We start from the raw sequence: 14,219 nt of genomic DNA, 5'->3' as shown, positions 1-14,219 counted from the left end.
TGGAGAAGCTATTTTAGAAAACCATATTTAATATACTTGAAATATCTCATGCAGCAGAACATCTCTTAGCTTTAAGAAGCTATTCTGAATTTGTAGGAATCTGAAATGGTATGCTTTCCAAAATAATATTAAACCACTAAATATTCAGTTATATATGTTGCTCTTTTGGCTTGCTCTTTTCATGGTCTGTTTATGATGAAACTAAGTTTTTAGATGGAGCATTAGAGGTGCAGCTTTTTTTACTGACAGTTTTGTTGCTGTTTCCCCCCTTTTTTGTAATGTAAAAAATACTCAGTAGGTGTAATTTCTTTATTTTTCAAGTTTTTTTCGAAAGATCCTCAACTGAGCTAGAGCCCCTGCTTTAATAGCTAGGTGTAAACTCAAGTAGAGTAAGTGTAAATGTTTTGTTTATGTAACAAGAATTCCTTCTTCACTATCAATATCAAAGCTGGAAATAAAAGGAATCTGCCATACTTTATACCAACATGAAATGATAGCATCACTGCATCCTCCTGTGTCTAGTGCATCTATTTGTTAAAGCCGGATGAATCAAGATAACATAAGTAGTCCAGAATATCAGCAGATGTAGTTTGATCACAAAAGGAAGATACACTTATTCACAAAGCCTACAAAAGCCAATGAAAGATCATTTGATACTGCAGTAGCACGATGGATGCTGAGGAAATAAGCTAAAATCCATTCTTGAGCTCTGATGTATTTTCTTGTGTAGGTATTTTTAATAACTCTATCTAAAGAGAACTGTACCTACCAGCTGCTTAATAGTGTGGCCTAGCTTCTTCCACATAATTTCAGAGACCATTTCAATATTCTTTAATTGTGGATTGATTTATCACAGCTAGGAAAGAAGCTTGGGTTTTGTAGATTTTTTTTTTTTTTTTTTTTTTTTTTTTTGTCTAGGTGACCATATAATTTTTTCCTTTTCTCTAATGACTTGACTTCTGATAATATTTGAAACTCATCCTGCCATGTTTCAGAAACAGACCAGTGTGTTTTATGGGATATTTCCTTGGTGTTTTGTCTTGGTGAGAATGCTAAAATGCTCTTACACAAATTCTTACTGCCCTTGCCACCTTGCCTTGAAGGTCAGATTGTGAAGTGTATCCTCAGGTATCTGGGATCATTTGAGGGGTCTGGCTTCATTCATTTCTGTTTTCACTACTTGTTTGTAAGAAAATTCTTACTGACCTCACCTGAATTCTTGGACTTTCAGTGTATTCAAGAGCATTTGCTTTATTGTTCAGTTGATTTTTTTGTGTGTTGTTCTCTGTATCCCAACAAGAAAAAATTATCATAAAAGAAGCTGTCAGGCACAGTGAAGTGCAATTATTGTGGATTCTTAAGAATGATTCAGAAGGAAAACAACCAGAAGAATTAAATACTGACATCCATTTATTTCACTCAAAGTAACGCACACAACATTTCCATTCTCATATCCTATGAAAAATACGAATTTCAGTTAAGCAGTTGCCAAAAATAAGTGAAAATTAAATAATTTTCCTGCCAATTGAAGTTCAAAAAAGTTGGCTGGATCAACGTTCATGTCTAATAACTGCATTTAAGAGCAGGTTCAAACAGGTTCATTTGCTGAACTTCATTTATTGTGTTTCCTGATTCTACTGCCAGACCTCAGAGACAACAATTTCCATGCCTGTGTTTGGTGGGGGGTTCACAAGAGCATGGATATTTTGAGGAGTTAACTGTGACTTTCCTAGCAGTTCTCTTTAAATCCAAATTAGTCTCCTGGTGGCTGTGCTGGTAGGGTTTGTGCTAATTACAAGTTTGCATCAGTCTGTTACCTTGGAGCTACATAAACAAGTCTCTAATATATAGGATTGTGAGGAGAATTTAAACAGATGTTAAGTGGTGCTTTCACAATAGCCAAAGGTTATCTGAACTGTGCAGACTTACAAAGTGCCCTCTAATCCTCATTACCGCAATCAGTCTATACTAGCCTTTCCATACGAACCATGTATGGAATGCAGTAGCTAGTGCCGTAGCTCCTTATCTTCTTGAACCAGGTAAGCTGGTGACTAGAATGACTTGGACTGTGCTGTACTTGCTGAAAAGTTCAGTTCTTGCTCCATCGCCTTATTTAAACAGCAGAACTTTCCTTCTAAGTGCAAGTACTCGGTGTAAGTTTATTTTTGAAGTCCATGATTTGAACATGAAACGGCCAGTTCCACGGACAAGGTACGCTGAGTGCTCTGACCTTAAAACCAGCTGGTACAGTCATTGCCTGCCTCACTCCTGGAGATGTTGCATAAACCAGGACTTCTAACCTGGACATCTTATGTTTGTATTTTAGTTGTATTTATTTTTATTTGGCTGATAATAATTTTAATTGAAGGCTTAATTGATGTGCTTAAATTTCCAATTGAATATGAATAAAATTAAGCTGTCCATCTTTCATCCTAATAACTACAGCGAAAAATGTAAGAAAATGTGAAGTTTAAGCAAATTCAGCTTGTTTCAGGAAGTACTTACACAAGCAATTCTAAATAAATGGGATCTTTTTGCAGTCCAAGTTGTAATACCTGTTAGCCATGAGCTCATATAACAGGGAAACAAACTTTATGAAATAGTACTGACAAAAAAAGATAATTTTTGGTTTAAAGCTGATATCAGCACCTGATGAAGTTATGTGTTTTAATGCGAAAAAAACATAGTTGCTGTTCAAAATTAAGTAGCCTTTCTGTTGACTTCAGTAGTAGTTGGTTGGACTATCAGTAACATATGTTATGGAGGAAATGTTGCGTTGTAGCAATATCATATGACTGTACAAACTGTACAGAAATATATATTCTGTTTTCCGTTCCTTAATCAATGAGTGCAGTATACTCTATTGAAGTAGTTTTTATAGATTATCTTTTTTTAAGGATCTCTTTCCTTCTCCCACAGAAACAAATTCAAGAACAACGTTATATATGTCCTTGCTGCTTTGTTGTTATGACAAAGCTTGTGAAAACATTTATGTATCTGTCACAATATCAGGAGCTTGCTTTTGTATGTGATCCAGGTTTGGGTCATGATTTCTGAAGAGTCCTCTTAATTTTTCCTTTAAAGTCAGGTGTGGTAGCATCCTCACTTTTTGAAATGTTGTAGTGTGAAGTGTCTGTGGTGCAGATTGAAGTCTGTTTAACCTTGAAATATGTTTGTATCTTGATAATTTCAGTTTCTATTTTAAGTAGTTAAGGGATATTAATGTAATTCTCCTGTAAGAGATCTTTCTAAATGCTGTATTTTCATGTAAATTTTTCTTAATATTAGTGTATTGCTATCTAAACTGAATTACCTATTTGTCCTTGATTTATATGTGGTTGTGTGTACAGGTAATATGTATGCATAAACCAGAAAGCATTAATTATGGTTGTTTTGATTTGGTTGTTTTTTTTAGTGATTGGAGGTGCCTCTCCTAGGTGAGTTTACCACGTTTTACTGATGCTGTGGCCTTCCATTCAAAGCCATTAGCAAAAAAACTGGTGCATATAAGTAAACAAAAATTAACTAGTATCTGTTGGCTTTTGCCTCATCAGAAACATGAAAGAAAACTACTGTTCCTCCTAGACAGAGGCCTTTCTAAATATGGAATGACTGTAGTCCAAACCTTCTAGGAATAAAAGAATGAAACTTTTTGACTGTCCCAAAATAGTGCTAAAAAGGTCTACTTTGGGCTAAATTTAGTACTGAATTACAATATGTGAAATCTGTTGGACTTCAGTGAGGTGGTGGAGGGTGTGAATCATAGTCGAGTTTACTTAGTTCTTTATTACACCCAAATGGTCCTCCTTCATCAAATTTCATTCAGATATTCAGACTTAGTTTATGTACAGTATAAAGTTCAATGCCAAAGTTGCTGTTGTATGCAGGAATCTGAACTTTCTAATGGTTTTTTTCCATATGATAGCAGTTTATAAGGTTGGTAGTTGGTGCCACGTTATCAGCTCATGAGATGTAGATGGAATTCATAATGCTAAATGGAATATATTGAAGTAATAGCCTGTCATAAATCATAAGTTTCATCAATAACATTTCTGTGCAATGGGTTTTTATGAGTTTCATTTATGAAAGTGTAGAGATGCATTTAATGGGCAGGGTCTGACATATTAAAAAAGGCAATCAAAGATTATTGGATGCTCTCTTACGTGAATGGATTTGCTATAATATGATTTTATTTTTATTGTAAACCTATGCTGCATTCCAGAGATGACAAATGTTTTATATTTATTTTTCTGAATGAGTAGAGTAGACAACAGGTGAAGCCCCAAAAGGCTGAAGGGGATAAGTATAGTCCTACAGCAAATACTTTCATTCTGTCAGAGAGTGTATTTCACATCAGTGATTTAAACAAACGGTCTCTTGTGTGCTGGACTTCCACAATAACAATAATGATAAAAAACATAAAGAAAGAGTTGATACTCGTGTACTTTAAAGGCATGTAAGTACTCACAATCTTCCTCGTTGTGGTCTTCAGGTATTCTTGTGGTTGCACTTTGTCCTTTCATAAAAGCAATCATCACCTTCCAGGGGGAAAAAAAGAAAAAAAGGTCTAAATCTCCTCCTCTGCCCCCACACCAAAAAAGCTGCTGCTTGGTGTTTGTAGGCTTTTTTTCAAGAGCAAAGTTTGGGAGGAGAAAAGGGTACTTTTTTGTATACCAAATATTTCTGTATTCCTTTAGTCTCGACACAAAAATCAGTTATCTTAATACTTTTGTAATACCTCCACAAAGAGGTTTTGTGTGTTCCAAATACTGCTCCTTGGGTTGTGAAATCTGGGGTCATGTGGAAAACCAATATTCAATGACTGAGTCCCTTTTTTGGATTAGTAACTGAATACGGTTTTTTAAATGTAATTTGTACTATTATATTGTTCTCATTAGGCTATGGATGTTCCCTTTCAAGTATGCCAACAAGGAGAGTTGAAGGGTTCCTACCTTAATTTGGCAAGGACCAAATCGTCTTCTGTTGGTGGGACAAGGAAGTGGCCAGTCCTGCAGTGTTTGTGTGTTGGCATGAGCTTGTGTGCAGCTGTGTATGTATCTATATTCTGAAAGCAGAAGGAACAAATATAATTGTTTAGAAAATAAGCGATTACAGTATGTCTTTAAAGAATGCATAGCTACAAGTGAGTATGCTTTGGAAACTTTCTCCATTCATGTTGGGTCTGCACAGAAAAGTCTTAATTTTTCTTTTCTTCCTGTTAGCATGAGAATAGGATGGTAATTTCCTGCTGGCTATTTTATCTGTGTTATCTTTGGAAAGGTATTGCAGAAATAATCTTATCGGATGCCTGCTTTAAAGAATATTCTAGGCAAGTTAACAGTGATATTTACCACAATAAATATTTGTTGCTTCTGCAAAACCTAAGGAGCTCCTCTCAAGAAGAGATGTGCACTGCTTAACCATAAAGCACTAAATACTGACTTTAGAATGGGAACAGCATTGAAGAAGCTTTTTGGTTTCTACCCTATTAAAATTTATACAGCCTAATCTACAGAAAGTTAAATGATTCACATGGGAGTTTGGCAAGCATATCTTTTGAGAGCTACAAGCTAATAAATTCTTGATGTAAGCTGTTACTAGTGTATGATACAGTTCTTGACCAAGTATACTATTGCAAGTGGCTTCCCCAAGCTACAACGTAAATGCTTGAGTTACATAGGTACACTGCTAGTTAACTGAATGAAAGTCTAATTAAAGACAAAATGTATTATTCTGTGTGAAATAAATTTGGATGCGTACCAACCATACCCTGATAGGAATCACAATGACTACTTTGTTTTATAGGACTTTGTCTTACAAAACTGTTGGAAAATTGCAAAGAACATCCAAAAAATGTCACTTGGGAAAATACTATTTTGTGAAATCAAACCCTTTAGGTACATAAAAGGATGTACCTTAAGTACATAAGAAAGAGGAAGCTATAGATATGCATATTGTAGTTATTCTGAATGGTTGCTGCCACTCCTTTCTTTTCTTTCCAGTTTATTGGCATTTTAAAAAAAAGTTCTAATTAAACTTTTCTATTACATTATTTTAATGTTCCTGAATTAGAAAATTAAAATTCTATTTTGACTGTATTGAGATTCCCTTTTCTGTTCCTTTTCATTTGTTTTGCCCTACCGAAGTGACATGCATAATGTTCTTACTTTAACAGTTTGAAATTCTTCATAAGCTTGCTTTTTTAACAATTTTTGACAAGCTTTTCCAAACTTATTTATAATTGCACTGGAATAGTTGACTGAACACTGACTCCAAAAGTGAAAGGTGAAGTTGGAGGTTTGATCTGTACATTCTTAGTGAAAACTTGTGAAAATGTGATCACTTAATGAATTGTGCTTTTCCAGTAATCTCTTTTTCAACTTCAACTAAAAGCTTTTATCAAAGATACAATGGAGCTCTTATTGTGGCAAGAAGACGTAAGAGGTACAGGCTAAATAGCTCAGAATTTTTTTCTTGTTTTTCCCTTTGATTTAGGAAGCTGAACTTGTTAGAAGTTCTTAATACCAACAAATTAGAAGTGCAAAAGCAAAGATTTTCTAATTACTGGTTAGTTGCACTAATATATTATTTTGATCCTATTTTCCTTTCTTGCAATAACCTACATACTAGCATCCATATCTTAAAAATATATTGTATAAAATGTGTAGGTTATGCAGTGAGTGTTACTATTGGAGGAAATGCAAATACGAGACCTTTTTTTTCTTTTTGTACCAATGCCAATGCAGTGTTCTATGACATCATTTTACTGTTTTAGTAATCAGCAGTTTAAAACCATTCATAAGGTCCTAAATGTTATGAGAAGGAGACAGAGAGGCGAAGCATTCTGCAGAGCTCACTGTTCTGGGGAGATACAGCTCTGTTGTCTTGGCAAAGAATAAATATACCTTCAAATAATATTTTATGTTTGCAAAAAAAAAAAAAAGAAAAAGAAAAAAGTAATTATTTTTTGAATTATGTGTATTGATGGGTATTTGCCTGTATGTGCTTAGGGCAGAATCTGACTCATAATTTCAATTACTTAATCATAGTAACCTGGTAATGACTTCAATAAATTACTGCTATTAGACACACAGATTGTACTCAGTCATTCCTCTAGAAGGTGGCTGGAACAAATACCATAGCTGAGGTAGATTTTATGTTTGTTAATAATGTCTAGGTATTGCATTCAGATGAAAGCTCTGGTAACGAGCCTTAACTCTCATGGCTCAGCGTATCAGTTCATTTGTTGACTGTGGTAGTCAAGAAGACAGATTCTACCTTGTTGTCTGACTTGCGTAGGTGAGGTTTGTGAGAACCTGCCTGTTTCTGTTGCAGTGCAGGCTAAAGGCAATGATTTAGCAGGGTGACAATCCTTGTATGTCCCATTGTGAAGGTTTTCGTTATTTATACAAAAATGGATAATCTAGGAAAAACAGAAGATACAGATACGTATATACACACACTGAAGTAAATAAGCCGTTTGTTTCCTGAGGCATTAATACCTAGATGCGGCACTGATCTTGTGGGATGCTCTCTTCTTCAGGAGACTGTTATTAGGCTGATTGTCACATAAGAACTTTCGTTCTATAGCAAGTTCTGTAAAGCGGGAAGAAAAGGCAGTTCCAAGACTACTTCCCTTCTGTTAGCAAGGAAAACATCCATTGATGTCAAAGAGATTTTGATTCAGTAAAGAATAAAGGCTTTAGTTTTTACCTTCTAGAAATGACTGTATTTTCACTGTGGCACTAAAAAAAAAAAAAAAAAAAAAAAAAAAAAAAAGTTAAAAACAGTCTTTCTCTGTTCATCATATTAAATGTAATGGCCACTAGGTCTCATATGCTTTGATAAATGCTTTTGAAACATAGTTAAGTAGAGCCACTGTTTGCATGCATGAATTAATAATGAGAGTGGGGTTTAGGGAAGCAGTTAACTAAACTTGCACTGTTGAGTGTTGTTTTGCCATTTAGAAAACAGTTCATCAATGCCTCTCTACTAAATCCATTCTGTAATATCTGTGGGCAGTAATGTGTGGCAGAATTAATCTCAAAGGGAGAACAATTTCTTGGCACTGTTACTGCTTTCCTTTTTGGTAGATAAATGGTCGGCTGTGCTGTTATCTAACCTAGTGTCATCCTCCGCTAAGTGCAGCACAGTTGTTCGGGATACTTGATGAAGTCCCCAAGTCCATTGTGATTTGTCAGCACGTCCCTCTTCCCCGGCTCTCCCAATGCTGAGGCCTCTGAAATGGCTCACACCAGTGCTCCCAGATTGTGTGGTGACCAAGCATTTGATGTGAAATGCAGATTGTAAAGGAGTCTTTCCGTCATAATGGAAAGGGGCTGGTGCGATTTAAGGGGGACTAGAATGGAGTGAAGTCTCAATTCTGAGCACAGTTAATCCTCTGACCATGAAAGGGCCCAAATCCCCACCCTTGCTATTCTCTCTGTCAAACCCCAGGTCTTCCAAACATCAATTTTATTTATTTTCCCACTGCCCTTAGCAGACTAGCGTATGCTGGCAGGGAGCAAAACCTGAGAAGCTCTCACACAAGTTAAATTCTCTTAAAAACTAGATGGGGGTGCTGTGCTGCTGCTACAGGGGCCCCACAGAAGCCTGTGCCATGCAGTTAGCATGCCGTGCACGTGAAGAGGTGTTGTGTAGAGGCAATAGGATTGCTAGCTCTCTTTAAGCAGGGCTGTGCTTTACCCTGTGCCCTTGAATTCTGAATGGTGATCCTTTTTCCCATCTTCTCTCCCACATAGTGCCAGAATGTTTGGCAAAACCACCATATACTTAGGGTTTTACCTCTTAGAATCTCTCATACCTCATTCAAGCTAAACATTTATCTATAAAGTGCCTAGAACTCTTGCTGCTGTATAACTAATAAAATAATATGAACTGTGATTTTCATTGTAGGGTTTCATATTTTGTTTGTTGCTTCAGAATGAATAATTAAGTAGTAAGCAGGGTGAAAACCTGTTTAAAATTTATTTTAAAAGTGAGGGATCATGCAAACTACAAGCCACATCTACATCAGGTATTTAAATGAATACCCGTTTTATAGGCTTTCTTTTTTTCATAATTTTCTGGTTTTTTGGATGCAAAATGTCTGAAATTTGGTATTTCTCAACTGCTGTGAAATCAAACTAATCCTAAGCAGCATTTCAAATGGCTACTGAGAGTCGCATAAGAACCATAGAACCATTTGGTTGGAAAAGACCTTTAAGATCAGCAAGTCCAACCGTACCTGTCCACTACTAAACCATGCCCCTTAGCACCTCATCCACCCATCTTTTAAATACCTCCAGGGATGGGGACTCAACCACTTCCCCGGGCAGCCTGTTCCAGTGCCTGACAACCCTTTGGGTGAAGATTTTTTTCCTAATGTCCAATCTAAACCTCCCCTGGCGTAACTTGAGGCCATTTCCTCCTGTCCTATCGCTTGTTACTTGGGAGAAGAGACCAACACACACCTTGCTACACCTTCCTTTCAGGCAGGTATAGAGGGTGATAAGGTCTCCTCTCAGCCTCCTCCAGGCTAAACAACCCCAGTTCCCTCAGCGACTCCTCATCAGACTTGTGCTCCAGACCCCTCACCAGCTTTGTTGCCCTTCTCTGGACATGCTCCAGTGCCTCAATGTCCTTCTTGTAGTGAGGGGCCCAAAACTGAACCTAGTATTCAAGGTGTGACCCCACCAATGCCAAGTAGAGGGGAAGGATGACTTGCCTGGTCTTGCTGGTCACACTATTTCTGATACAAGCCAGGATGCTGTTGGCCCTCTTGGCACTTGGCCTTGTTGAACCTCATACGATTAGCCACAGCCAATCGATTCAGCCTGTCCAGGTCCCTCTGTAAAGCCTTCCTATCCTCCAGCAGATCAACACTTCCACCCAATTTAGTGTAATCTGCAAACCTGCTGAGGGTGCACTCGATCCCCTCGTTCAGGTCATTGAGAAAGATATTGAACAGAACTGGCCCCAGTACTGAGCCCTGGGGGGCACCACTTGTGACCGGCCTCCAACTGGATTTAACTCCATTCACCGTAAGTCCAAAATCAGAGCTAACAGTCAGAAGGAGATGCTGGTAACAAACTTCCCTGTAATAGCTTGCATGATTTTTTGTGTCTCTTTGCAATTTTGCCTCGTATTGAGTTCTCATATTAAGAGTTCTTTCAAAAGTGCCACCACTCTGTAATTATTACCTGCCTCTAGGAAATAGGCTTCCAGTGTCAATGGAGAACTTCAATGTCTATGTCACAGTGTCTGCGGGTCTACATCTGGATATTGGAAGTGCTGCTTACTGACTCACTGTTTTAATCAATGGCACAAGACTTGTAGAATCCAGGCATCTTTTTGGTACCCTGCTAAGGTACTGATTTCCTTTTGAGCTAAGAGTACCCGTCCATATTTCCTTACCTTTCCCTAACTAGGGGTACTGACAGTTATGGAAACACTTTCCTAGCAGTGTTTTTCCTTGCTGGAATCCCTATAGCATTACAGTTTGAGGTTGGTAGGCAGGTGAACGACTTCACAAAAAAGTTTTAAGGTGAGCTTTGTACCTAATTATAATATTGGAGAGATTGGTAGCTGCTTAATTAAGACCAGCATTTCAAACTTGGCTCCCAAATTAAATAACTTTTTTTTTTTCCAGATTTGAACTTACCCTGCTTGGGGATGGAAAGAAGGGAGGAGGAAACATTTGCAAGGAATAGTTAGTTTTACTGGTACCTGTGTAGTCTATTGTCTGCCTGTAACATTGCTTTAGAAGCTACAGCCCTATCGCTTGTTTGTGCTAGTACTAGGCACTGAAATTAACGGAAGACTCTTTGGTTTGGGGGGGTTTTATTGTTATTTTTTTAAGAGATTCAATGTTTTATTTTGGACCATTTTTATTAGATTTTCCTTTGTAGGTAAATAGAACACTGACATTAGCAATGTGAATGCCTATTTTGGAGTTGAAATTTGCAGTGGGCAGGTCCCCCCTCTGCTGCAGTAAGCATGATGGGACAGAGAGCAGTCCTGCCTGACGTGCCAGCTTCTCTATGTCCAGAACTCACCATCAAGCCCCATCATCAGTCTGCTGGCCTTCAGCAGTGCACTGACTTGAAATACAATGCTTACGGTTCTCTTTTGGGTTATCAGGCTTTATTCTAACATTCCTAATTCATATTGATTATTATTTTTTATTTGTGAGTAACATCAGCTTTTCATATTGTACTCAAAATGGAGATCAGGCTTCAGGTCTTAAAATATTCTGGGAAACAAATGTGGTTCTCTGTTCTGGTATTCCAATCACAAGCCACAGTTGAAAGCAAGAACAACTTCACTGCATAATCGTACTCCTGGGTGCCACTGAATGGACAGATCATGCTTCCTTAATTAAGAAGTGATAATATCACTCTTCAGTAATGGAGGTGAACATTGCTGTCATCTAGAATGATATTTGCTTCAAGAAAAAAATTTCCTCTAGCTTTTGCAGTTTTGATCCTGTTGCTGTGGTGGCTGGAGAATATCTTGTTTGACAGTTCTCTTCCTTCTGTATATTCAAAAATACTTAGTTATTGGTTTAGTGTCAATAAATGTCACAGCTTTTGCTCTGGAACAGTTTGAAGTGAACTGGATTTTATTGTTCTTATGTGTAACTAACAAAAAAATTAGTAATTGCTGTAACTGCATTTCCCATGTTAGAAAATACTACTACTTATATTTTATACTCCATATGTTCAATAAGTCAGTGTTACAGAATCTCTTATGCAGTTGGTAATAAAACTTAGTATTTTGGAACTGCTTACTTTTTTTTTCTTAAATGCTTTCAAACAAGAAAACTTTTAAAAAAAATGGTTTCTAAACTTACAATAAAAAGAAGTTTTTTCCCACGTTTGGAATTCCATCTTAAATTATGTAGAACATTCTAAATGGCCATTAAAAAAAAGGAGGGAAGATGTATTTCACAAATAATGAACTCATCATTTCAACATATAAAACATGCAGCAGGCAAAATAAGACAATAGCACAGTCTTGTAATGTGAAAATCATTAAAGGAAAATATGCAAATTCATTGAGGATATGTAAGGAAAGATTAAAGAAGATCTACATTTCTGAATCAGTTACCACAATCTGACTTGCTTCCATTTTCTTGTAGAAGCATTAGGGCTTTTTTCTATCAGTTACCACTCAGATAATTTTTCCAAAATACCTTTAATATCTTGATAATTCATTAAAAAAACATCATTAGAAGCACAATATGCAGCCAGTGCTTTAAACAACAACAGGATGCAGAAAATGCTGACCTGAGGCAGAAACTGCAAACAACCTTAGACCAATAAATATATTTGGGGGGAGGAGTTGGAATTCTTATGGTAAATCAAGTTGGTTAAAATGGGAAATGTGCCCAAGAGAAGTAACCAGATTCTTTCGTGTAAATGTTTGGAAAGTTGTGAGATACACTGTGTTTCCCTCCAGCCCCAAGAACTGTTTCAGGCAGATACTTGTCTGAGTAAAAGGAGGGCTCTTAATGTTTTCCGTATAGATACTGTAACAGTTAAATTAACGATTGAATAACCTATTCAGTGCTTCTTTTATTTTGCTTTTCTGTAGACAAAGCATGGATGCACACTCCCGAAGCCTTATCAAAGCATTATATTCCCTATAATGCAAAGGTAAGAAAATACGAAGTTATTTTGTCCTCTTACCTTTAGAACACAGCGCGTTCTATCTTGCTTTTCATTTGAAAACTGCAGAGACATGAATTAGTGAAGTGAAATAGTGAAGAAAAACTTAGTAAATGTGTTTTGCAGATAAAAAAGTTCTATTTCTTAAATAATGGCCAAGTGTTTCTTGTTCTGAATTTTTTGATTTTTTTTTTAGAAAGCAAACCATTGTTCCTCTTCTGCTTGATGCTCTGTTTCCTTTAATGGATGCTAAATGGATGGAAATTTTGAGTGCAAAGGAATTTAACGTGAGGCTGCATGCTTACAGTACTACAAAAATTAAAATTAATAGCGCAAACTGCTTTTGGACAATAGCAAAGGCAATGAGTAATGATCCTATCTGCTGGATATATTGAAATGTCAAATACTCTGAAAATATGGTAGAATCATAATGGAATTTTTGCACAGTAAAAGCAGAAGTCTTGCTCATGCTTTCTAATCCCAGTTATAATGTAGTTCTACAATAGTATTTCAATTTGTCTAATGACATCTGTTCACAGGAAGTGCATCTTCCCAGAATAACAACTTAGAAAATGTTTTGCTAAAAGGAGGAGGGAATATGCAGTGATCTGCATAAATCAGAGTAAACTGAGCAATCAGCTATTACTTGCCTAAACTGGGAGGATATTTCAATAGGATTCCACCGTGGTCTGTTCTGGATAAAGTTCTTGTATGATTGGTATTTTTTAATATAAAAATAAAACTTACTTCACAGGCTGGGACTCAGTTTCCTATACTGGTATTCCCTGCTGTTGTGTTTGCGATTTTCTTTTGCTTAGTATTGTCACATGGTTAGCAAGTGTTTGTAGTGGAAATTTGAGTCTCGTTCTGCTAGTTGCCAGGTGAACGTGTTTTTATTCTATGTGCTCTCAAACTGAATTTTTGACCAAAGGACTTATTACCATTGAACTGTATAGCCTTGCCAGATGTCTTGGCTTTTATATTACAGTTTTTAAGAGGGAGGAGTACTTGCTGGGGTGACTGTGCCATCTGTTTTAAGAGCAATTCTGTTAATGCACTGAACAATGTCCGTACGTTTGTGGTCTTTACTTCAAGAGAAAAAAGAAATCTCCCTTCCCTTTCATGTCTCATTGTCTTAAGAGCATATCTCATGAATAGGCGTCAGTACAGCTGTGCATAAAGAATTTTTTAGAATAAAGAAAACCGTGATGGGATGGTGATAACCGTAGGAAACAACAGCATCAACAACTTCTGGAGTAAAAAAAAGGAATGGGTAATTCCTATCCAAAGGAAGTCTGTTCTCAACCTTGTTAGTGTCTCTTGGTCCAGAAAAGTCTTTCCTTTTATTTAGGTTAATATATATGCCCAAGTGTCCTCTCCAGTTCTGCCTCTGTTTAATGTGGGTTCTGACCTCACAGGGCCTCCTCAACCTCCATGCTGTTGGCCTCTAAGATCTGTCAGAATACTTGCAGGAAGCCGCAATGTACTACAGCATATGCGCTTAAAAAAAAAAAAAAAAAAAAAAAGAAAAAAACACCCAAAATATTT

The 14,219-nt window shown here is 36.8% G+C and overlaps 1 protein-coding gene across 1 annotated transcript in view; it reads left to right on the top strand.

Annotated features, from left to right (window-relative positions):
- The window catches only part of GULP1 (GULP PTB domain containing engulfment adaptor 1), a 109,065-nt gene that overhangs the window by 25,290 nt on the left and 69,556 nt on the right, over positions 1-14,219 (top strand). The window contains exon 3 of the mRNA XM_035899085.1: positions 12,598-12,659. Coding sequence (XP_035754978.1) covers positions 12,598-12,659 — 62 coding nt within the window. The remainder of the gene's footprint in view (positions 1-12,597; positions 12,660-14,219) is intronic.

The sequence above is a fragment of the Egretta garzetta genome, unplaced genomic scaffold, assembly GCF_000687185.1.
Source record: "Egretta garzetta isolate BGI_Z169 unplaced genomic scaffold, ASM68718v1 scaffold297, whole genome shotgun sequence".
In the NCBI taxonomy this organism is placed as follows: Eukaryota; Metazoa; Chordata; class Aves; order Pelecaniformes; family Ardeidae; genus Egretta; species Egretta garzetta.
The sequence above is the reverse complement of the archived record's forward strand: the minus strand, read 5'-3'. Positions and strand labels throughout refer to the sequence as shown.